The sequence below is a fragment of the Elephantulus edwardii genome, unplaced genomic scaffold (genome assembly GCF_000299155.1).
Source record: "Elephantulus edwardii isolate Elephantulus edwardi_28Jun2011 unplaced genomic scaffold, EleEdw1.0 scaffold00117, whole genome shotgun sequence".
Lineage (NCBI taxonomy): Eukaryota > Metazoa > Chordata > Mammalia > Macroscelidea > Macroscelididae > Elephantulus > Elephantulus edwardii.
Window position 1 is genome coordinate 270,258 of NW_006399867.1, and position 26,417 is coordinate 296,674.

The window sequence follows — 26,417 nt, forward strand, 5'->3', positions numbered from 1 at the left end:
TCCAGAACACCCCACATGTGTGATAAAGAGAGAGACTGATTTATCTCAGGGGAGTGGCTCATGTGCTTAGAGAGATTGGCAAGATTCTTCGATCAGACCTCAGGAGAGAGGCTTCCCCTGACTCAAATAGTGATGGAGACTGACAAACCTGAAATTGGCAGGCAAGTTGCTAAAGTCCGGAAAACTGGATGTGATGATCCAGATACAGGAACAGATCTAGCAAAGGCTAGTTAGCTTTGCCAGAAAGTCCATTTATATATTCCATGTAGACTACACTCCTGAGGTTGTTGCATTATACCCTAATTATGATACTGGGTCAGGGTAGATCACGTCAGAACACTTCATGGGAATAACATCTCTATGTAATTTCCAATTACCTCATCACTTAAATACCAAACCAGAGAATCATGGCCAAGTTGATACACAGTCTTAGCCATCACAACAGAAATTAAGGGAATTTGTAAAAATTAGGCCAGCCACACAAACTCAGAGGATCTTTTAGATTGAGACCTAACAATGTCAGGCAGCAACCTGAGATTAAGGGCAATTACAACAGTGTCTGTAAACTAGCCCGCATAAAAACATTTTAAAAAGAAAATAACACAATACTGAAAATAAGAAACTGGACATGCCAAGCTGTAAATGATAACAACTTTGAAGTAAATAGAAAGAGATAGGGAATAGCACAGTTGCCTAAATTCCAAATGGAGACATCAAAATAGAACAGACTGTTTTGAACTTAGGAAGATAATGAATATATTTCAGGGTTGTGGTTGTTGTTGTTGTTGTGTGCCATCAAGTCAGTACCAATTCATAGCTGACCCTCTAGCATGTTTTCAATTAGCATAATTGCTCCTTGGATAGACCTTATTGGCTATGACATTGCCACTGTGCAAAGCTCCAGCAGGTTTTCAGAGGCAGTAAATTGTACAGGAGGAGATTGCCCATCCTCCCACGGATCAGCTGGTGGATTTGAACCATGTGCCTTTGGGATTGCAGAGTAGTTTCTTACCACTAGGGCAATCACAAAGAAAATAAGTAAACTTCCTAACTAAAACTAAAACAAAACAAAACAACTGTAAAAACTCAGAAGACATCAAATAAAAAACAATGAGGGAAAGGAAAAGAAAATCCATCAGGAAGAACTCAGAACAGAAAAGTATACAGAATGAAGAAATCATCAGCACCACACACAAAATGCACAACACAATGACAGCAGTAAATTCACACCTATTGATAATTGCACTGAATGTAAATGGAGTAAATGCACAGATGAAGAGACAGTAGCAGAGTGGATAAGAAAACACTATCTATATGCTGTTTTTAAGAGAGAGAAATCATAGACACAAAGATAAAAATAAGCTAAAAAAATCAAAGGATAGGAAAAAAATGGCATCAAACAATGACAACCATAAAAGAGCAGAAGTCACACCATTATTCTCAGTTAAAATAGACTTTAAGGCAAAGGCCACCAGCATAACAAATGCAAGACATTAAAGGATCAATCCATCAGGAGGATATATTGTTGTTGTTGTTGTTACGTGCCATCGAGTTGTTTGCGACTCATAGCGACTCTATGTATGAGAGCCCTAAACACTGTTCTATCCTGTGCCAACCTCGCTGTCTCAAACACATTCATTCCCACCACTCCACTCACAGAATCGATCCATCTCATAGAGAGCCTTCCTATCCTGCACCGTCCCTCCACTCTCCAAAACAGGATGTCCCTCTCCAAGGACCAGTCCCTCCTTGCAACATGCCCAAAGTATGTCAGATGAAGCTTCAGAATCCTTGACTCCAGGGAACATTCTGGCTGCACCCTCTCCAGGACAAATCTGTTTGTTCTCCTAGCAGTCCATGGTATATCCAACACTCTTCTCCAGCACCACAACTCAAAGGCATCAATTATTTTTCTGTCATCCCTATTCACTGTCCAACTCTCCAATGCATAGCACGTAATTGCAAAGACTGTAGCCTGGATCAGGCGCACCTTAGTCTCCAGACTGATGTCATAATAAATATCATACACTCAATGAAAAAACTCCCAAGTCTATTAAATAATCTTTAACTGCACTGAAAATATAAATAAAACCTTTTTCGATTGCACTTACCTAAAAAGTCCATCCCTAGAGAAATGAACTGCTCATTCAGGATGATTTGCATCACAAGGAATTTTAAAGGGATACTTCTAACAATTGAGTCCATGCAGCTCAAACTCTTGTTGTTCAAGGGTCATCTGCATTGTCTAAGACTGCTGTTCTAAAAAGTCAAGAAAAGGTTTATTCACAGAAAGAAACATTCCTTGATAGGTATCATAGATGGGAGGTGTAGACATGAAACCACTAAGTAGAAAATGACTACTAGTAGTAGTAGTAGTAGTAGTAGTAATAATAATAATAATAATAATAATAATAATAATAATAATAAAAAATTGAGTTTGTACTTGGGTAATATGTAAGCTGATCAGGTGCAGGATGACGGATAATAGTATACCAGGAACATATATAGGGTTGGCAGAGGATATGTCTACATACATATTTGTATGTGCAGCCAGTATATCTAATAGAGTAGAGCATATACGGGGCAACACTATGCAGGTTTTTCAATCCTAACTAAATATCAAGAGATTAAGTTACTGCACTTGAGAGTTTAGGACTATGGTTTCAGTGGGCATCTAAGTCAGCTGTCATAATATTCATAAAAGATAACATTCAGCATCATACTTTGATGAATAACAACTTGATCTTAAAAGTTTCTAAGCAGCTGTCTAAGATACAACTATGTTCTCTTCTTGTCTGGAGCTAAGAAGAGTGAGGAAGATCAAAAACTCAATGAAACTATTAATGAAAGGACTAATCTACCACCCAAACTGCAACCCCACACTAGCCTGAGGCCAGAAAAACTAGATGGTATTTTTCCGCCACTCCTGAAGTACTTTGACTTGGATCACAGTAGAAGGTGCTGAGTAAAGTCATAGAAAAATGTAGAACAAAATTCAAAATCATAAAAAAGACCAGACTTAAAGGTCTAATAGAAACTGTTAGGATACCCTAGACTGTGGCCATTAGACACTCTTCAAACCTGGAACTGAACCACTCATCTCACAGCCAAACAAGAGACAGGCCTCTATGCATTTCAAACTAGTGAGCCACATAAGACTAAAAGGACAGCATAGCCAATAGAGGAGGGAAGAATGGGCAAAATGATAGAGCTTAGAGTTTAAGAGGCATGTTAGGGAATCAGGGAAATCAATGATCAGGTAGGCTGACTGAAGCAGTGAGTTGTGTTTGCACAGCGTAATATCAGAGTTATTGTTAGGTGCCTTCAAGTCAACTATGAGTCAGTGATCTCATGAGCAACAGATCAGAACTGTGACCTATTCTTTAACATCTTCACAATCTCTTCCTTGCTCAAACTCATTTTTACCATCACCATGTAAATTCATCTTGAGGGTTGTCCTCTCCTTTCTAACCCTTCTACATTTCACAGTATAATGTCCTGATCCCTCCTAACAACGTGGCCAAAGCAAGAAAGGTGAATCTTCATTAACTTTGTCTCTAAAGAGCAACTTACTTGCACTTCCCCAAAGACAGATTTGTTTGTACTTACTGTTTGCCAACACCACAGTTTAAAAGCATTGATTCATTGGTCTTAATCACTGTCCAGCTTTCAGATGCATAAGGAGCAATTGAAAATACCATGGCTTTCATCAGACACACCTTAGTCTCTAAACTGACATCCTTACTCTTTAGCATGCTAAAGAAGTCCTTGAGAACAGATTTTCCCAGTTCTGATTTCTTGAATTTTGTTGCCATGGGTGTTGATTGTGGATCAAAGTAAAATGAGGTCATTGGCAACATAATCTTTTCTCCATCTACCATGGTGCTGATGGATTGGTTCATTGATGGGACTTTTTATTTTCTTGGTGATGAGATGTAATTCACATTGAAGGCTCTAGTCTTTGATCTTCAGTTAAGTGTTTAAAATACTTTTTACTTCCTGCAGGCAAGGTTGTATCATGTCCATAATGCAGATTGTTGATGATTCTTCCTCCAATTCTGATGCTACATTCTTCTTCCTATAGTCCAGCTTCTCAAATGATTTGCTCAGCATACAGATTGAATGAGCTCTGGTGGCCTAGTGGCAAGAAGCTGCACTGCAATCCCAAAGGCACAAAGTTTGAGGCCACCACCAGCTGCTCTGTGGGAGAAAGATGGGCAGTCTCCCGTGTGATTAACTGCCTCTGAAAACCCATTTGGAGGGTCAGCTGTGAGTTGGTTCTGACTTTACAGTACATAACAACGAGAATAACAGGAACAACAATGTCAGGCAAAAGAATTTTTCTTTATTTCTGAATGCACTGGAAGCCGCTGAAAACTTTTATGTAGGAGGATGTTGAAAATGATACAAGAGTTATCCGATAACAATAAAGCACTTGCTCATCGGTATTATGAGAAGGAATGGGAAGAATTGATAGGAATAAGGAAATTGAGGAAAGGAAGCATATTCAGAAAAAAAGATTTAAGTTGTATTTTGTAGATTACTTTGTTGGTGATCGTCCACTTCTATGAAATGATTTTTTAGTGACCATCTTTGGACATGTCAATAGCTCCAATTTTATGGGTATATCTATAAGTTTTTTAAAAAGAAAACAAGCCTGCAGTTGTACTCCTCATTAGTAATTGTTATAAGTGCAATTCACATTCCCAATTTAAAATCCATTTTTGAGGACTGGCTAAACTCTGGTACCTAAAATTAAAAGCCACAATCCTGGAATACATTTTGTTGTAACTTTTCTGAAGATTGACTTGGAGTTTACACAGGTGAATTCCTTCCTCATTTTATCTACTTAGTTTAGGACCTTAAGTTCTTCACTGCTGTGGTCAAAAGTAAGTCATTGTTGTGAAGTCAGCACCAATTATAGACTCTCCACGTGGTCTCAGGGCTTGTAACTTGCACAGGAGATTGCCTGTCTTTTTCCCATGGAGCAACTAGTGGATTTGAACCGCTTGCCATTGGGTTAGCAGAGCAGTTCCTTACCCAGTAGGCCACCAGAGCTCCCTCCCTGTCATGGTGTTGATTCCAATTCATAGCCAATCTATAGGATAGATTATTATTGTTACATACCATAGAGTCAGAACTGACTCATAACTGACCCGCCAGCAGGTTTTCTGAGACAATAGTCATACAAGAGGAAATTGTCCATCCTTCTTCCATGGAGCAGGTAGTGGCTTTGAACTGCATGGCTTTGGGATTGCAGTGCAGTTTCTTACCATTAGAGTAGAACTGTCCATTTGGTAAGGAGTTAGTTGCATGCCATTGCAAAGGCAGTTGGTTCAAATCCACAAGCTGCTCCAAGATAGAAAGATGGGCAAGTCACAGCTTCTGAAAACCCTCTAGGGGGTCAGTTATTATGAGTTGAATCTAAATTGTTGGCACATAAAACGTAACAATTTGGTTTCCAAGGCCCTAAATCTTTACGGAAGCAGATTGTCTCACTTTGCTACCAGAGCTTAACATGTCACTAAGATGATAAAAATAATTTAGTGTTTTGGTACCTCAAAGAATTGACAATTATTTGAGCCTCAAGGTAATTAAGCTATAGAATATCAAATTAGTAAACTACATAACATTTAACACTTGTTTAATTCAGACTTAGTGATTAAAGTAGAAATCACCTGATGATATTGGAAGGATTGCAGACTCTCTCCCCTTGAGCTTGATTCATATTGCTAAAAATCTGATTTTAGAGATAATAGAGATACATTTCTTTGAATTTTAAAAGCTTGAGGACCTTAAATTTATTAATTTTTTTTTAAGTCTTCAAGGGCCCTCGTGGATAGAGGTATGTGTTCTCTTAGGGAATTAGCTGACAATTAGCACAGAACCCTGATGGGACTAGCTGGAACATTTACGGAAGAGTGAGGATAGGATTGTGTTAAGGAGAGGTTGAGGTCTAGAGGAGGGAGTGAAAAGTAGAACCAGAAATAAAATCTTCATAATCCATAACTGGTCAAGATATGCACTGTTTATTTTCATTACTGGTAAAGATTGCATAGTTATTTACTATGATTTCAAAGAGGACTTAAAAGTTTTTACCTCCCTGTGTTGTCTTATGATACATATCACCCTCTCAAACTCATTGCTATCAAGTCTGAACTCATAACTGACCCTTCAGTTGGCTTTTTGGAGCCTGTAAATTGCACGAGAGAGGATTGTGTCCACCTTTACTCTTTGGAGGATTGAGGTGCCAGAGAGGCATGGCCTTCGAGTTTGCAATGCAACCCCCTGCAGACTGCACCACTAGTGCCCCCTTCACTATAGGTTCTTGTGTACCATCAAGTGGGAACTGACCCATAGCTGACCTTCTGGTGGGTTTTTAGAGGCAGTTAATCACACAGGAGGACATTGCCCATCCTTCTCCTATGGAGGAGCTAAATTTGAACCATGTGCTTTTGTGATTGCACCACAGTTTCTTACCATTTGGCCACTAGAACATGTATTACTTTCCAGATTTAAATCAGATCATCTATCCTACTCTTGGACTTCTCAGTTTTTATTTAGAAAATATGGTAACTGTACTTTTCTAAACTGATGTGACTGATCAACAAAAGCCTGAAGTTTTAAATATTGAAATCTAATGAGCTCTGGTGGCCTAGAGGCAAGAAGCTGGGCTGCAATTCTGAAGGCATATGGTTCAAATCCTCCAGCTGCTCCTTGGGAAAGGATGGGCAATTTCCTCCTGTGCGATTAACTGCCTCTGAAAACCCACCATAGGCTCAGCTTCTGACTTGGTGGTATACAACAACAAAAATTCACTATCAGAAATTCAAATATTGATTTAAAATTAAAATATTGATACCTAATTCATATTCAGAGGGAAACATTGGTGGCTTAGTGGTACAGAATAGTGCTGCCAAACTAAAGACAAATGGTTTGAATCAGCCAGCTGTTCCTCAGGAGAAAGATACATAATCTCCTCCTATGTGATCTACTGCTTTTGAAAACTAAGTAGGTCAGCTGTCTGTCAGTTCCAACTCAATAATAGATAATAATAATAATTCATTATCACACTGAAAACTGAGACAAAAATCAATGTTTTATTACTCTGTTTCTGAATACTTGCATGAGATCTTAGTAAACTCAGTTGGGAAATCAAAAGCCTTTCTGCATGACTATAAAATTTGCTTAGGGAAATGAGGAAAATCCATATTTACTATTTAAGTCAGAGATTTATTAAAATAAACTAAGATTCTGTTCTATAGAATGGGTAATGCTTAGTTGTCTAACACATTTAAGGGAACAAAATAAACACATAGCAGTGATAGTATGCAGTCTTTCCTCCAAAACTGTAGTAAGCATGAATTCCTTTTCTAGCTGAATGGAAATAGCTTTTTAACCTAGGTGCTTTTTTGGGGAAATTTCAGTAAAGAATGTGGCAAAAATTGCAAAACCTCCCAAAGAATTCTTTTTGCCCTTCTATTAGTCCTCTCTCTAGACTTCTTTTGTGATCTCCATACTGGATCAAGCTGTATTCTCCCATGCACAGGTTTAGTATCTTTCGGCTCCTTCCAGAACACTCCTCCTCCTCCTCTTTAATTTTCGGTGCTTCACTTTCTTAGAAGGAAGATGCCTGGACATGTGCTTCAGGTACTTCGTCATCACTGATGTGGCCAAAAGTCTGCGGAGTATTTGGTCAATATCACAGACAGATAGACTTTCTAGATCATTACGAGATGTATCTAAGGAGGCGTATTTTTTCAGCTAAAAGGAGAAATAAATATGTTGTAGATTTTTTCTTTCTGCGGATAAAATTAAATGTTTTCTAAATATATAAACTTAAACTCTATGAAAATGCCCTACATTACATCTATTTTTCTAAGGAAAGGCTATTAAAGAAATAATAGTACTGAGGAAATATTTTATATATTCTCCAAATAAGATTATAGGATCATTATCACAATCACTAATGTTCATTAATAAGAGCACTCTGCCTGGAGCAATCATTAAAATACTGGCAAGGTTATATTCTCATATGAAACAATCTCAAGGTATACTGGTATGATGATGTTACAGTAATTTTAAGATAAAAAACATACATAAATATCTAATTGCTTTTTTCATGTCTGTGGTTTTTTAAAGAGTGGTACAGAGTATGATTCCATCTGTTGGCAAAGGTGAAAAATTAGTTTAAGAGCTCGGTTCTCTTAGACAGTTATCTTGACATTAGAAACTAGCTTGTGGTCTGTTAAAAAAATGCATGCCAACTGTTTTAAAACTCATTTTCTTAGGTCTGGAATGGATCAAAGGGATTTTTTTGTTCCAAGTTCTTCATTTTATAAATGAGTCAAGAAACACGAAATTGGCTCTAAAGGCAAAGATAGATGACTCTGTTTTCTATGCCTTCTGTTTATTGCAGCTCACTACTTTTCCTGATATTTTTATAACTTGAAATAGAGGGATTGAGTAGCAAATTTTCTAATTCAGCACGCATTTGTCGAGCAGTAAGATATACAGGCCACTGTACTAGATACTAAGATGCAGGGGGAGGCAGGGATCGGAAATGTATAATCTTATGTCATAAACTTTCTTAGATTCTATAACTGTTAGCACTTAAATCACCCATTCACCTTTTTTTGGTGTTTCTTCCATTTCATCCACAGGTAATGCACAGATAAAACAGACAGGATTAAAATGAGAGCTTGCACTAAAACATAAAATAGGTGTAAACAACTCTGAAATACATCCATGTTAGCAAAATTACAGCATAATTTGTTCAGTGGGTAGGGTAGGCAGTTAGATGGAGAAGATTTAACTCTCAAATAGTACATTTCTTCTGGAAAAATTTCCCATCCGACCTTTGTCCAGGTAGTTCCATCACATATGCAGAAGCTCCCTATGATGAAGCAGATGAACAAAAAAGAAAAGATCAGACATAGTCCTCGAATAGACATTTTTCTTTTTCAATTGGAAAAAAAGCCATAGCCATAATTTTGCTTCAGTCAAAACATTTCAGAAAATCTTGCTAGGCAGCAAAATAGACACTAACAGTCATTTTAACATCATCAGTCATACTGATTCAGGAGTAAGCTCTGTGACGTCATAAAGAACCCCACTGGAACTAAAAGATAGCAACTAGCCAATCACCTTTGGTATGGGTACTTTTTTTTTCTTACTTTATTCCAGAATGGTTTGAGCTATTTGAATTTTGTGAGGGAATAAAGACTATTCACTAACATTTTACCTGCTTGTAATCAAATTGTTGTTATTAAGTGTCATAGAGTCATAGAAGACTCATAGAGACCCTATGAATGAAAGACCTGAACACTGTTATATAATTTTCATCATTTCTTTAAGTTCATAGAGTTTCTGGAGGCAAGCTCTTTTGGAAGTGGATGCCACTCTTGCTTCCAAGCCTGTTTTAATTAGGGAGCTCCAGCAAACACTTTCCACCATGGGTAACCATTATTATATTTGACCCATCAGTGTCACAGTGTTCAGCATCATAGCAACCATGAGTTTCCACCATGGGTAACCATTATTATATTTGACCCATCAGTGTCAGTGTTCAGCATCATAGCAACCATGAGTTACCTCTGTACAGCAAATGGACAGACCAGTGCTATACTACTTAGAAGAATGTTTGACTGAAAACAATAAAAACCAGACCCGAGGGTCTGTGGGCCTCAGGCCCAAATTCCTTTTTAAGTACAAGGCCAAGTCCAATCAGCTCACTCCCAATTGCAAGCAAAGAGTCCACACCTAAGTTTCATCCAAAACAAGAAAACACGTCTTTGTAGAATTCAGTTGTTCCACATCCATATTAATAGAATTTGATGGGAGAAATTTACTCATACCCCTTCAATTCCTCTTAGGAAGCATATCAGCTTAACATGTTCTAAAAATAGTTGTTGTTGGGAGCTCTGGTGGCCTAGTGGTGAGAAACTGCACTGCAATCCCAGACCAGTCAGATCCAGTTTGATGGTACACACACACACACACACACACACACACACAGAGAGAAAATAAAAATATAGTTGTTGTTGTTATGTGCCGTCGAGTCACTTGCCACTCATAGCGACCCTATGTATAAGAGCTCTATCCTGTGCCAACTTTGCTGTCTCCAAACACGCTCATTCCCACCACCCTAATCACAGAGTCGATCCATCTCATCAAGGGTCTTCCTCTCCTGCACCATTCCTCCACTCTCCCAAACATGATGTCCCTCTCCAAGGACCAGTCCCTCCTTGCAACATGTTCAAAGTGTGTCAGACAAAGCCTCAGAATCCATGACTCCAAGGAGCAGTCCATGGTATTATACCAGTTTAAAAAAACCTAGAATCTGTTTTATCTCTGTGAAATGACCTTTCCTTTAAGTAGTTGAGCAAACGTTGAGCACCTTTCTTCTTTTTTTATACATGTTTCTTTGATGCTTTAAGATAGTGGGGAAATGTGAAATGGTATGTGGTGAAAAGATGAGAGTACACCTTGACTTTAAGTGGCTTACAGTCTAGAGGCAGAAGTAAAAAAAAAAAAAAAAAGAAAAATAAAGTTACAAGATGGACTGAAATGAGAGCTAAACAACATTATAATTGTGTAACAGTTCATAGAGCAATGGGTTCTCCCTTGGGGGAACTAAGAGTGAATAGTAATACCGAAGAGGAACTTAGAGCAGTCAACCATACAAGACAAAAGGGCAATATTTACACACTAATAAGGCCCAGGAGAGGGAAAGGGCCAGGAAATGAGGATGAACGGATATGAGGAACCCAGGTAAGGAGGGAGTAGAGAGCAATTAGAGAGGGTTGAAACTAATACCATGAAACAAATTTTAAATTGTTGAATGAGAAATTAACTTGCTGTGTAAGCTTTCACAGAAACCACAATTTAAAAACAAAAAAAAACAGATTAAAAAACCCCAAAGTACTTCGATGAGTGTTATCTTTGTTGAATTCAAAGGAAACAAGCATTACAAATAAGCACATAATCTTTATAAAGCTCTGACATTAAAATGGTACTTTCCAAACAAGCATTTTTTTTTCAGTTATTCTCTTACCATTGTGTGTTTTGTGGTTGTAATTTTTTCAGGTGCAAAGCTGACTCTGAAAAAATATATTGCCAAGGTCTCTGGTGCGGTTACAGACACAGAAAAGGGACGTGGAAAACTCTTTAAGGAACACAAGGTACCATGTGCTTTTTCTCAAATTTTCAAAATAACCCTATGAGATTATCTCCTTTTTTTCCAAATAAGGAAAAGGAGGCTCACAGGTTAAAGAAGTTTTCCAGTCATACAGTCCTTATGTGGAAACATCAAGATTTGAATGCAGACAATTTGATCCGGGAGTCTGTGCTATGAAATAACTAATTGTACTTAAACTTTCTAGGTATTTATCATTATTGTCATACTAGTTTTTAATTTACTAATATCTTATTCATTCACTCACTATCGTTGAATCACAACCAACTCATAACTGACCATGCAGCAGGTTTTTAGAGGCTGTAAATTGCATATGAGATTTCCCATCTTTCTCCTGAGGAGTAGCAGATTCAAACCATGAGCCTTTGTTTTTTTGTTTTTTTGTTTTTTTTTTTTTACCATGAGCCTTTGGGTTGGAAGTGTAACTCTTTATCTATTAGGTTACCAGGGATCCCTAATATAAGAATAATTACATAATACATTTTCTAATGTTCCATTATCCCTGCTTTCCTGATTTTCTTTTGATGGACTATTTTAAGACAGTCTGGAGACTAAGGTGCACCTGATTCAGATCATGTTCTTTGTTTATGCATCAGAGAGCTGGACAGTAACTAGAGATGACAGAAGAAGAATTGATACCTTTGAGTTGTGGTGAAGGAAAAGAGTATTGAACAAACATATCATGGACTGCCAAAGAGAACAAATAGATCTGACCTGGAGAGTTTGAAACCAGGCTTTTCCTTGGAGGCAAGGATCTTGAAGTTCCATCTCACATACTTCGGGCTTGTGGCCAGGAGGGACCAGTTCCTGGAGAAGGATGTCATGCTTGAAAGGGTTGAGGGACAGCGCAGGAGACGAAGACCCCAGATGAGATGAATGTAACTGAGGCAATGAGAGTAGATGTGCCAGAGACAATGAGACTGACAGAGGACAGGGCAGCATTCAGAGCTATTGTATGTAGAATTGCTATGAGTATCAGGTGACTTGATGGCACATAATGACAACTATGACATGCCATTTAAATTCCTGCTGTTTAATGTACGTTTTCTTTTTCAAGCGTAGTAGATCTACTTTCCTTTGCCTTGTATGCTAGTACCATCAGAGGAAGTTGAGTGGTGCAAATGATTAAGTGCTCAACTGTTAGTTAATAGAGTAGTGGTTTGAACATACAGAGCGGCATCTTGGTAGATAGTCCTGGTAATCTGCTTCTGAAAAGTTTCAGAAATGAAAATCTTATGGAGCTATTTTACTCTGTACACATGAAGTCATCAAGAGTTATAATCTACTTGACAGCAACTAACAACAACAGAATATTCTGTTCTCTGGAAGATAGGCATTTTACATAAAACTGCCCTGGCATGTTATATTTTTAAAGCTTCAACTATGTCATATAGCTTTTTATATGAAATAATTTGGCACTAATTTATCAATTTTAATTTACTTTTTGATTTTGCAGTTCTGTAGATGTGTGCTTCGCCTCTACCCTCAATGGTCATTCTGTTATCAGCAATTTCTAGTTTCATTCAAAATTTTATTTTTTGTCAGACCATATGACTTAAAAATTTCAAGTGCTGAAATTTATGTAATTTAATTTATGATCAAGGAAACTATCAATTTTTTGCAAAGTTTTTTGAATTGCAAACTATTCATACTTGGTTCATGAAACACAAAGTTCTGTAAACTTAATTGAATGCATATAAAAATCTTCTATATTGTTTTGTTTTGAAATATGCTTTTATTTTGTACTAGTTGCCAAACAAAATGTATTCATTGTGTTTCATTCATATACACTATTTTTTACACATATATTCCTTCACTGTATATTTCATTATATTCAAATTATATTTCACTATATTCCTTCATTCACACTGTGTTTCATATGATAATTCCTATACAGTGTGTTCTATAAAATTAATCACCATTGATCTATACACACTATTACTTTGCAGACCCTCATTTGATCTTTCCTAATTTCTTAACCCATCCCTTAGCTCACCAAACATGTTCATCCCAGTGGTTCTCTCTCCTCACAGTCTACCCCCTGCTTCATTCCCCTTTGGACTTTTATATACATCTTATTAGATATCCTGTAGAGTACAGAAATCATCAAACAATACCATTAGTATCATATCCAAGCACAGTCTTGTTGAATATTATCTGAAAACAACTAGAAGAATATGTCAGTAGAGAAATACAAGCTGGATTTAGAAGAGGCCATGGCACTAGAGACATCATTGCCAATGTTAAGTGAGTCTTGGTTAAAAGCAGAGAGAACCAGAAGGATTACTACTTGTGTTTTATTGACTATGCAAAGATATTTGACAACAAACTGTGGCTAACACTGAGAAGAATGGGAATCCCAGAACAATAGTCTTATTAAGAAGCTCTGGTGACATAGTGAAATTATTGTCCTGCTAACCAAGAAGTTAGTGGTTCATATCCACCAGCTGCTCTGCAGAGAAAGACAGGCAGTCTCCTTCTGTAAAGATTTACAGCTTCAGAGACCTAATGGAGAGTTGTCATCAGTTGGAATGGATTCAGTGACATGGGGTGTATACTTACCATAGTTTTACAAACTTTGTCAAATTCTGATATCATTTCTAGATTTGATTATAGATTTATAAAATATTCCTATTTCAGGATTTTTCCTATTTTACTTATTTAACTATAAATTATTCTATCCAACAAAACCTTGTTTTGAACTCTGTTCATATATTGACTCCTTTCTACAATGAAAAAATTAAATTACGTTCGTTCTACATTTAAGATAGTGTGAGAAAAGGTAAACAGTACTAGAGGTATTCACAGCTTTTCTTTTCTGCCAATAATCTTCAACTTCCCTTAGGTCTCCCTAGTCTAAAGATCCTAGCAATTCCTAGTAAAACTACCTACCTATTAATCAACCAAAGGTAAAACCATAAATACTTCTGCAGAAAATTAATTCTCTATATATTCCTCAGTGGTCTGTTCTACAGTCAGCACCTGGCCTGGTTTTCACAGCTGGTATTGAGCTTCTCCAGCAGTTCTTTCCACAAATGTAATCTATTTGATTCTTATGCATACTATCAGGTGAAATCCATATCATGTGCAAGTTCAAGCTGAAGTTGAAGAAAATAAAAACAAATCCACAGGAACCAAAATTTAACCTTATGTCTATCCCACTTGAATTTCAAAACCATCTCAGGAACAGATTTGAGGCCTTGAACACCAATGAGGGAAGACCAAATGAGCTGTGGGCAGATATCAAGAATATCATCTATGAAGAATGAAAATGATCATTAAAAAGGCTGAAGAGGAGGAAAAGACCAAGATGGATGTCAGATGAGACTCTGAATATTGCATTAGAGCACTGAGAAGCCAAAGCTAAAGGACAAAATCAAGAAAGAGCTGTACAAAAAATTTCAAAGGGCAGCTCAGGATGACAAAAATCAAAAGGGCCGAATTCACTCGGCATTTCTTAAGCTGAAGGAATTGAAAAACAAATTCAAGTCACAAGTGGCAATACTTAAGGATGCTTTGGATGCAATGTTAAATGATCTAAGAAGCATTACAAGAAGATGGAAGGAGTATACAGAGTCACTGTACCAAAAGAAATTAGCTGACATAGAAGAATTTAATAAAATAACGTATGAGCAAGAGCTGGCAAAAAACAAGACTCCAGGAGTTGACGGCATACCAATTGAAGTATTTCAACAAATAGACCCTGCTCTGGATATGCTCACTAAGTTGTGCCAAGAAATCTGGAGGACAGCCATCTGGCCAACAAACTGGAAGAGATCAATATTTGTTCCCATTCCAAAGAAAGGCAACCTGACAGTGCAGAAATTATTAAATAATATCATTAATATCACATGCAAGCAAGACTCGGCTGAAAATTATCCAGAAACAAAGCAAGCAGTATGTGGCAGAGAACTGCCAGGTGTGCAGTCTGGGTTTAGAAGAGGCTGTGGTACTAGGGATATTATAACTAATGTCAGATGGATCTTGGCAGAAAGCAGAGAGTACCAGAGGAATGTCTATCTGTGCTTCATTGCCTATGCAAAGGCTTTTGAATGTGGGGATCACAACAAGCTGTGGCTGACTCTGAGAAGAATGGGAATCCCAGATCATTTGATTGTGCTTCTGCAAAACCTATACTTGAAACAGAGGCAGTCATCAAAACAGAGAAAGGAGACACTGTATGGTTCAAAATCTGGAAGACTGTCCACTAGGAATGTAGACTGTCTCCATACCTTTTCAATCTGTATGCAGAACAGATCATCCGGGATGCTGGGCTGTATAGGTAGGAATGTGGCATCAGGATTGGTGGAAGAGTCATCAACAACCTGCGTTATGTAGATGACACAACCCTGCTTGCTGAAACTGAGAAGGACCTGAAGCGCTTGCTGCAGAAATTCAAAGACTGCAACCTTCAGTATGGATTGAAGCTCAACATCAAGAAAACAAAGATTCTTACCACTGGGCTAATTGGCAGCAGCATCATTATTGATAGTGAAGAGATTGAGATAGTTAACAGTTTTAGTTTGTTTGGCTCCATAGTCAACACCCTTGGTACCAGCAGCCAGGAAATCAAGAGATGAATTGCATTGGGAAAATCAGCTGTCAGGGACCTCCCAGAGTGCTGAAGAGCAACAACATCAGACTGGAGACTAAGGTGCGCCTGATCCAGGCCATAGTCTTCGCAATTGCATGCTATGTGTCAGAGAGCTGGACAGTGACTTGGGATGATACATGGAGAATTGATGCCTTTCAGCTGTGGTGCTGGAGAAGAGTGTTGAATATACCATGGACTGCTCAGAGAACAAACAGGTTTGCCCTGGAGAGGGTGAAGCCGAGCAACTCCTTGGAGTCAAGGATTCTGAAGCTTTGTCTGACATACTTTGGGCATGTTGCCAGGAAGGACCAGTTCTTGCAGAGGGACATCATGTTTAGGAGAGTGGAGGGACAGCGCAGGAAAGGGAGACCCTCAATGAAATGGATTGATTCAGTGATTGGTGTAATGGAGTGGTGTGACAGAGACAGATTGGCACAGGATAGAGCAGGATTTAGGACCCTTGTACATAAGGTTGCTATGAGTGGCAAGTGATTCAGTGACACACAACAACAACAACAACATTCATCAGATTTTCTTCTTCTTTTATTGATTGCTTTTTCAGTGCAGAAAGATTATGCCTCATCATCTAAAATTAGAAATGCTATAACTATGCAAAGGCATTTGACTGTGTAGATCATAACAAACTATGGCTGACTCTGAGAAGACTGGGAATCCCAGAACACTTGATCGTTCTAATGCAAAACTTATACTTGGACCAGGAGGCAGTCGTCAGAACAGAGCAAGGGAACACTGCATGGTTCAAAATTGGGAAGGGCGTACGCCAGGGATGCATCCTATCTCCATACCTTTTCAACCTATATGCAGAACAGATTATCCGGGAGGCTGGGCTCTATGAGGAGAAATGTGGGGTCAAGATTGGTGGATGAATTATCAACAACCTGCGTTATGCGGATGACACAACCCTGCTTGCTGAAACTGAAGAGGACCTGAAGCGCCTTCTGCAGAGTGTCAAGGACTGCAGCCTACACTATGGATTGAGGCTCAATGTCAAGAAGACAAAGATTCTCACCACTGGACCAATTGGCAGCATCAGGGTGGATGGCGAAGAGATTGAGATTGTACACAGCTTTAGCTTGCTTGGCTCCACAGTCAAGAGTCTTGGCACCAGCAGCCAGGAAATTAAAAGGCGCATTGCCATGGGAAAGTCTGCTGCTAGGGACCTCTCCAAAGTACTGAAGAGCAATGGTGTCTCTCTGGAGACTAAGGTGCGTCTGATACAGGCTTTGGTCTTCGCAATCACTTGTTATGCATCAGAGAGTTGGACAATGACCAAGGAAGATAGAAGGAGAATTGATGCCTTTGAGCTGTGGTGCTGGAGAAGAGTATTGAGAATACCATGGACTGCTAGGAAAACAAACACATTTGTCCTGGAAAGGGTTAAACTGGGTGGCTCCTTGGAGGCAAGGATTCTGAGGCTCCGTCTAACATACTTTGGACATGTTGTGAGGAGAGACCGGTCCTTAGAGAGGGACATCATGCTTGGGAGGGTGGAGGGACGGCGCAGGAGAGGAAGGCCCTCTATGAGGTGGATTGATTCAGTGACTGGGATAATTGGGATGGGAGTGTCAGAGACAGTGCGATTGGCACAGGACAGAGCGGAGTTTAGGGCTGTTGTACATAGGGTCGCTATGAGTCGCAAGTGACTCGATGGCACATAACAACAACAGCATAACTAGTAATGTTAGTGCAGGTCTTTAAAAAATACCACATATAGAGAACGTATTCTATTAATGATCATAAAGGAAGAGGAAGGATCACCTTATTTAGATGTAAGCATGTTGTGTTGGGATGCAGGAATTGAGATTGTAGTTGTAGCTTCACTTTGATTAGAAGAAGGATCTTAGGCAAATTGTTCAGCTTCTCTTATTTGTAGTTTTTCTGAGTTTCATTAGAGAAGAAATAACACTTCAAAAGACAATAATATAGTTTTTCTTTCCTCTTTTGTCTTACCCCTTTCTATCTCTTTACTTTCAGTCTCTCAGTCTTTTAGCCTCTTTCTATTGCTGGTGAGCAAGATAAGGAAGCATTGTGGGGGAGAATTAGAAAGTCTGTATTTGGCAAAAGATGCCCAGCCTGGGTTGAGGAGGCAGAAGGAAATGAAATTTTAACTTTTTTTCCACATTTTTCTGGTGTCTTAAATCAAATATTCGCAGTTCCCTGCTATGTGCAATGAGATGGTTTCATATTGGAGCTGTAGAGGGTCGCTGTGAGGGGTAGCTCTTCTTGCATGTCTTCCACTGTTTCCTCCTGTGAATCATTTGAGAGGGAATAAAATACTCAGAGTCAATATTATTTGTTGACTCATACACAGCTTGTACTGTCCACTCATTTCCCCCCAACTTTTGCAAACATTGATCTTTGTTATTCAGCTCAGTGAAAATAAAGAGTTAAGGAACTAGAACTCTCTTTGACACAAGTCTTGGCTAAGACATTCAGCAGCTAACTTGAATGTTCAAGCCTCCCAGCCACTTTATGGGAGAAAGATGAGATGATCAGTTTCTAGAAAGATTTATACCCTTGAAAACCATGTGGAGCAGTTCTGTTCAATTTTACAGGTTTGCTATGAGTTGGAATAGACTTTATAGTGGTAGTTTTTTTGGCTTTATGTAATGTTTCAGTTATAAACACTGAAAATGTCTATTCACATTCACGAATATTAGAGCTATACCATCTAATAGAATAGCTGCTAGGCATATATGGCTATTTAAATGTGAATTAATTAAAGTGAAATAAAATTTAGAATTCAGTTCCTTAGTCACACATGGCTATTGGTTACTGCATTAAACAGGGCAAACATTTCCACCTTCGTAGAAATTGCTATTGGATTCTAAAAAGTTTCATTTTACAGTAAATAAATGGAAAATAAATTTTCTTCTTTGCCCCTAGAATACCATCTTGAATGCATGCCGTGCAAAAAACGAGTGGCTAGAAGCCCATTTGGATGCTTCCATCAGTGAACTTTTTGAACAGAAGAAACATTTGGAAGATATTGTGACTCCTATTTTCACAAAAATATCCACACCACGTAAGTTTTGTGGTTTCAGTGTCAGAAAAATGAAAATTAGTATCAATGCTATTATTTCTGAGATAGTCTATTTCAGTAAACTCTATTAAATAGTTACATGCTTGAATCCATGATATAGTTCCTTACTTTTAATATTGTTGTTGTTGTATACCATTTAGTAAAAACCTACTACAGTTGACCCTTTGGGGATCACGTGGGAGGAGAATGCTTCCAAAGGGAATGACTAATCCTAACTTAACATTGGAACAATCTTTGTTTATTTAAATTAGTTTATTGTACCTTTGATTGGTGAACTAGTGATTCTTGACTAGGGAGGCCTGTCCTCTTGGAAGATGTTGTTATTTGGTGCCATCAAGTTGACTCTAATTCATAGAGACATATGTACAACAAAGAGAAGATTTGATCCTGTGTTGCCCTCACCATCTCCACTGTGTTGAAGCCCACTCTTACAGGTACTTCAGCCTTTAGTATGGATTATATTTCAACATCAAGAAAACAATTATCCTCACGAATGAACCAGTAGGCAACATCGTGATAGGTAAAGATTGAAGTTGTCAAGGATTTTCTTTTACTTGCATCTGCAATAAACACCCATGGAAAGAAACTTCAGTCAAGGAATCAAATGACATATTTCATTGGGCAGATCTGTTCCCAAGGACCTCTTTAAAATGCTAAATAGCATGGGTGTCAGTTTAATGAATTAAGGTGTACCTGACCATGTTATGTTCAGTTGCTTCACATGCATGTGAATTTTGGGCAATGGATATTTTAGTAAAAGTGTAGCTAGAGTGCTCTTTAGAAGCATGGATGATGAGACTTCCTCTTATATACTTTAGGCATCTTATCAGTATGGTTTTATCGTTGGATGGGGATATTATGCTTGGAAAGGTAGAGAGTCAGCGAGGAAGGAGAAGACCTTCAAGAAGATAGCTAGACTGCAACGCTGGGCTTCAGCCCAGTAAAGATTGTGGGGATGGTACAAGATAAGGTAGGTTCATTCTGTTGTACATAGGACAGCTATGTGTTGGAACTGATTCAATACTGCCTAACAACAACATGTTTTTTAACCATGTGTAAAAACCTGAAATGGTGTTACTATAGTGGTTCTTATTTACATTCCTCTAAAGTAGCACATTTGTGTAGTTCAAAAGGTGGTTGGTTTGAATCCAGCAGTTGTTCCACTGGAACAGTCTCATTCCACAAAGATTCACAATCTCTGAAGCCTGATTGAGGGTCTTTAGGGGTATGAATCAGCTCCACAGCAGTTGGTTTAGAATACTTGGACAAAGAAGCAGTCCTCAGAAAAGAGCAAGAAAACACTGCATGGTTCAGAATCAGGAAAGGGGTGCATCAGGGGTGCATCCTGTCCCTGTATCTTTTGAATCTGTATGTAGAACCAACTGTTCAGGAATCAGGGCGCTTTTTTTTTTAATCAGGGCTTTTTGAGGAAGAGTGTGGCATCAAGATTGGAGGAAGACTCATTAATAACCTACAATATGCAGATGACACAACCTTGCTTGATGAAACGGAAGAAGACCTGAAGCAGTTGCTGCAAAAGGTCAAGAACTGTAGTTGAATATGGATTGAATCTCAACATCAAGAAGACAAAGATTCTCACCACTGCGCCAATTGGCAGCACCTTGATAGAAGGAGAAGAGATTGAGGTTGTTAGCAATTACAGCTTGCTCGGATTCACAATCAACACTCTTAACACCAGAAGTCAGGAAATGAAAAGACAAATTGCATTGGGAAAAATCTGCTGTCATGAACATCCCCAGAGTGCTGAAGAGTAATGATGTCAGTCTAGATACAGAGGTGTGCTGAATCCAGGCCATGGTCTTCTCAATTACTTGTTATGCTTCAGAGGGTTGGACAAAGACTAAGGATGATAGAAGAAGAATAGATGCCTTCGAGTTGTGGTGCTGGAGGAGTCTTGAACATACCATGGACTGCCAAGAAAACAAATAGGTTTGTCTTGGAGAGGATAAAACCAAGTCTCTCCTTGGAGGCTAGAATTTTGAAGCTCCACCTCACTTACTTTGGGTATGTGGCTAGGAGAGATCGATCCTTAGAGAAAGACATCATGCTCAAAAGGGTAGATGACAGCACAGGAGAGAGAGAGACTCAGCATGAGATGGATAGATACAGTAACTGGGGTGATGGTGGTTGGTTGTGTTGGAGTCAGTGAGACTGGCTTAGGATAGGGAAGGGTTCAGAGCGTTTGTACAAAAGGTCGTTATACATCACAGATGACTCATGGCACATACACCAATAACATACTATGACAGGATTGGAAGCAGGAGTGGCATCCACTTCCTAAATAACATCCCTCTGGAAACTCTATGAACTTTGATAAATATCGATGATTGTAGAGAGGCTTGAGGCCTTTTGTTCATGGGGTTGCTGAGTCATGCTCAGTTTGAAGGCAATCATCAACAACAATAACTAATGTTAAAAAAGGGTTTTTTTAAAAAAATTATTATTAATTTCAATGAAAATTTACAGAGACTTTGGATTTCCATTCATTCATTGTTGCACTTTTCTCCCCTCCCAATCCCCCGCCCCAGTACACTACCCTCTTGGAAAAGTAAAAGAAAAATTCTTGCATTGTTTTACAATCCTTCCTCCCAGGTCCACTCCACTATGCAGCCTTCGCTCTGGACTCCTGTCATAACAAAAATACCTAATCACATATCCCTTTTAAACAGTTTTCTCCCCCAACCCTGATGTCAGTCCTGTTTTACAACAGTGGCACCGTGCAGCATTTGTCCTTTTGTGACTGAGACACTTTACTCAGCATAATGCCCTCCGGGGTAACTTATTTTGAGTAATATTGCATGGGTTCCTTGTTTTTCAATACAGCGTAGTATTCCAATGTGTGAATATACCACAGCTTCTCTATCCATTTGTTTGTTGATGGGCACTTAGGTTGTTTCCAACTCCTTGCTATTGTGAACAAAGCTGCAATAAACATGGGTGTGCATGTATCTGCTTGGATGTCAGTTATGGACTCTTTGGGGTGTATTCCCAGTAGTGGAATTGCTGGGTCAAATGGTATCTCTATTTGCAACTTTTTGAGAAAGCGCCATACCGCCTTCCACAATGGTTGCACCATTTTACATTCCCACCATCCATGACTAAGGGTTCCAGTTCCTCCACAACCTCGACAGCATTTGTTGATCGTTGTTATGTTAAATTTTGTTATTCTGACTGGAATGAGATGATATCTCAGAGTTGTTTTGATTTGCATCTCTCTTAGAGCTAGGGATTTTTAGCATTTATTCACGTGCTTGTTAGCCATGTGAATGTCTTCTTCGGTGAAGTGTCTGTTCATATCCTGTGCCCATTTTTCTACTGGATTATTTACCTTTATCTTGTTGTGGTGCTCAAGTATTTTATAAATTCTGGATATAACTCCCTTATCTAACATGTCATTACCAAATACTTTTTCCCAGTCTGTGGCTTCCCTTTTTACCCTGTTGGAGAAGTTTTTGGATGTGCATAGGCATTTGATGTTTAGAAGGTCCCATTCACCTGTTTTATCTTCTCCTGGTTGTAGGTTTAAAATGTTGTCATGTGCTTACTGGCTATTTGTATATCATACTTAGAGTAAATCCATTCAAATATTCATTTCAAATTTTGCTGTCTTTTTATTGTTGAGTTGTAGGAGTTGTTAATATATCCTGGCTACAAGTTCCTTATTAGATATATGATTTGCTAAGCAGAGAGTACTAGGAGAATGTCTATTCATGGTTTATTGACTATTTAAAGGGCATTTGACTGTATAGATCACAACAAATTATAGCTATTCTTAAGAAGAATGGGATTCCCAGACTATTTTATTGTGCTCATGCAAAAACTATGCTTAGACCAGGAAGCGGTCGTACAACCAGAGCAAGGAAACACTGCAAGGTTCAAAATTAGGAAAGAAGTGCATCAGGGATGCATCCTGTTTCCATACTTTTTAAATCGATGTGTGGAACAGATCATTTGGGAGGCTGGAGTTTATGAAGAAGAATGTGGCATCAGGATTGGAGGAAGACTCATCAACAACCTGCTTTATGCAGATGACACAACTTACTCACCAAAACTGAGGAGGACTTGAAGTTTTTTGCTGCAGAGGTCAAGGCCTCTTCAATATAGATTGCATCACAAGATCCAGAAAGAAAAGATTCTCACCACCTGGCCAGTTGGCAACGTCATGACAGATGGAGAAGAAATTGAGGTTGTCAACATTTTCATCTTACTCAGGTTCACAATCAAAGCTCTTAGCACCAGTAGTCAGGAAATCAAAAGATGAGTTTCTTTGGCAAAGTCTGCTTTCAGGGACCTCTCCAGAGTTCTAAGGAGCAATGGTGTCAGTCTAGAGACTAAGGTGCATCTGATCCAACCCATAGTCTTCTCAATTACTTGCTTTACATCTCAGAGCTAGACAGTAACTAAGGATGACAGAAGAAGAATCTTCACAGAAGAGTCATGATGCTGGAGAAGAGCATTGAACATATCATGGACTGCCAAGAGAACAAACAGGTCTATCCCGGATATGGTGAAACCTGGTTACTCCTTGGAGATAAAGACTGTGGAACTCCATCTCACATACTTTGGGCTTGTTATCAAGAGGGACCAGTCCTTGGAGAAGAACAACATGCTTGGAAGGGTGGAGGGCCAATGGAGGAGAGGAAGAAAATCCTGAATGACATGGATCGACAGAGTGACTGTGACAGTGGAAGCAGGAATGTAAGAGACAGATTGGCTCAGGATAGGGCAGGGTTCAGAGCTGTTGTTGATAGGGTTGCTATGAGTCATAGACAATTTAATGGCACATAACAACAATATTTTCTCTTCTGTAGATTGTATTTTATTTTCTTTTTTAAAAATATTTTTAATTTTTAATAAGTACAATTTATTTTCCTTTTATTACTGTGCTTTTGGTGTTATATCTCTGAAGCAGTTTCCTAATTCAAAGCTATGGAGATTACTCTTATGTTTTTTCCTAGGAGTTTTACGAGTCTTGTGTTTGGTTGTGTGATCCATTTCGAATTAGTGTTTGTATGTGGTGTGAAGTAATGATCCAAGGACTCATTATTTTCCATGTAGATACCCAGGTACCTAAAATTTTTATGTTTATCAAAAGAGGCTCTGGTTTTGAGGGTTAGCCATTTAACCTTTTCCAAGTAATGTGACAGTAATTTCTTACCATTTGTAACTAATATTTATTTATTCACAGCACTGTGGTACCTATGTAGCATTCATATATATTTACTGACCTACCAGGTTTTAGTTGATTTTGTGTTAAAATAAGTATAAAATAGCTTGGGAAATGTCTTTGTGATCCTTTATAAACAGTATTAAATGATAAGGTTAGAAATAGGAACTTTATTTTCTGGACAGTGGAATGCTATTAAAAGGAGAGAAGAGGGATTAAAGAGGGGAGAGTAATCTGGCTCTCTTTGTTAAATGGATCAGAGAGAGAAGTTTAGAGAAATACTACTGTAGTTGGTCTATCTAAATGGAGATGATTAGGTCTTGAATTATTGGTAATATAGTTCTTTGATTACCACCCTCTACCTCTGCTCCAGAATTACCATTACCTACCCTGAACTCTCTCTCACCCTCATCTCTCATCTGTGAGGAAGAACTGCTTCTCTCACTGAAGCTTCTTCTATCACAACTCTTCCAGCCATGTGCTGCCAAAAGAACAAACAAGTGTCTTTCAGGGAGTACAACCAGGTTGCTCCTTGGAGGCAATGATGATAAAACCCTGTCTCACAGACTTTGGGTATGTTGTCAGGAGGGACTAGTCCTTGGAAAAAGACATACTGGGAAAGGTAGAGCGTCAGAAAAGAGAGGAAGTCCGCCAGTGAGTGGGTTCAGGCATATGGGAGACCATGAGGAAAGCACAGGATGGGGCAAGGTTCTGATCTGTTGTTCATAGGGTTGCTGTTAGTCATAGCTGACTTGACGGCACCTAACAATTCCCACCAGCCACTCTGACATCTCATACCTGTATCGTGGAATATTTGTTACGGATCTGTATCATAGAATGTTAGATATGGATGTAATCACTAAAATAATATCATCCTATTTAATAAGAAGAGTAAAGACAAAGTTATTATAGCCTGAGGCAGAAATAGCAACAATAATACTGATTTGTTGTTGTTGTTGCTGTTGTTGATTGCCTTCGAGTCGAGCATGACTCATAGCAACACTATGAACAAAAGACCTGATGCCCCTTTACAACTGTAGACATTTATCAATGTTCATAGAGTTTCTGGAGGCATATCATTTAGGAAGTGGATGCTACTCCTGCTAATTGCCTAGCTTTATGTATTTAGAAAAAGAAGAGTGAATGGTTGAATCAATATATGTACAAATCTAGGACTCAACTTATAAAATATTATACAAAATGGATGACCCTGGAGGATATTAAGCTGAGGGAAATATCTCAGTCACAAAAGGACAAATATTGCGTAGTGCCACTGTTATAAAATGGGACTTACATCAGAGTCAAGGGGAAACCTAGAAAGAGGGGCTAAATAATATACACTGCATTGAAACAGATGAGGGAAAGAACTGTTTAGAAGCTATGTATGATGAGGTGTTACTATCATGACAGGAATCCAGAATGAAGGCTGTACAGTGGAGTGGACTTGCGGGGAGGGATTGTATAACAATGAAAGAATTTTTCTTCTACTTTTCAAAGAGAAGAGCAAATTGAGGGGGTAGGAGGAGAGGTGGGCCAGGAGAAAAGTGCAACAATGAATGAATGGAAATACAAAGTATCTCTAATTTTTCATTAAAATTAATAAAAAAGATAACAAGGGGAAAAATTCTAGGACTCAAAAAGGTGGAAGGACACAGGGCAGATATTGTGAGGCTAGTGCAGGATTGGAGAGTGTGTGACTGTCTTGTACAGAGGGTCGCTATGAGTTTGAGATGACTTGCAGGACTTAATAACAAGTTCAACCAGTGGATAATGAAGACTGGGACATAGTGATTTATGCTACTGTTTTAAAAACTGGCTTCATTTTGTTTCATTCTGCAAGCTAATTAACTATAATTTAAAAATTTGTTTCCTTTCAGGTCCAGTGAAAAGTGCCAAATCCTAAGCCATGGTCAGAAAAGAAGCCAAGACCATCATCCTTCCTACTGATTAGGATATTTTGTAAAAAGAACATTTTCCTTCTAGTGTCTTTAAATAAACTTTATTCATGAAGTAAAGAAAATAGATGTGGGGTTGCAGAAAAATATTTAAGTATCAAATCACATTTTTTTGGTCTGTACTCTGCATGCTATGTACAGACTTTCTGTCTTCATTACAGTTCCACAGGGACAGCCCATGTGAGCTCCAAGTGTTGCTTCTGGCGATCAATTGAATTGTGACTCACACACAGAGACTTTTGAAACTATTGAGAGAATTTTCACTCTAGTGAGGAATTCCATTTTTTTAAAAAGAAAGATGTGGTTGACTATTTCTGAAGGAAAATTTCTTTTCCTTCCCTCAAAAGGAAAGCTTATGGAATGATATTCTGGAAGAAAATATTGAAGATTATTGGGATCAGGGCCCTGTGATTATTACT

General features: G+C 38.5%; 1 protein-coding gene across 1 annotated transcript in view; it reads left to right on the forward strand.

The window, feature by feature from the left end:
• ANKRD45 (ankyrin repeat domain 45) overlaps positions 1–25,946 on the forward strand; it is a 52,907-nt gene extending 26,961 nt beyond the window's left edge. The window contains exons 3-5 of the mRNA XM_006892682.1: positions 11,089–11,183; positions 18,699–18,837; positions 25,921–25,946. Coding sequence (XP_006892744.1) covers positions 11,089–11,183; positions 18,699–18,837; positions 25,921–25,946 — 260 coding nt within the window. The remainder of the gene's footprint in view (positions 1–11,088; positions 11,184–18,698; positions 18,838–25,920) is intronic.
• The last annotated feature ends 471 nt before the right edge of the window (positions 25,947–26,417 follow it).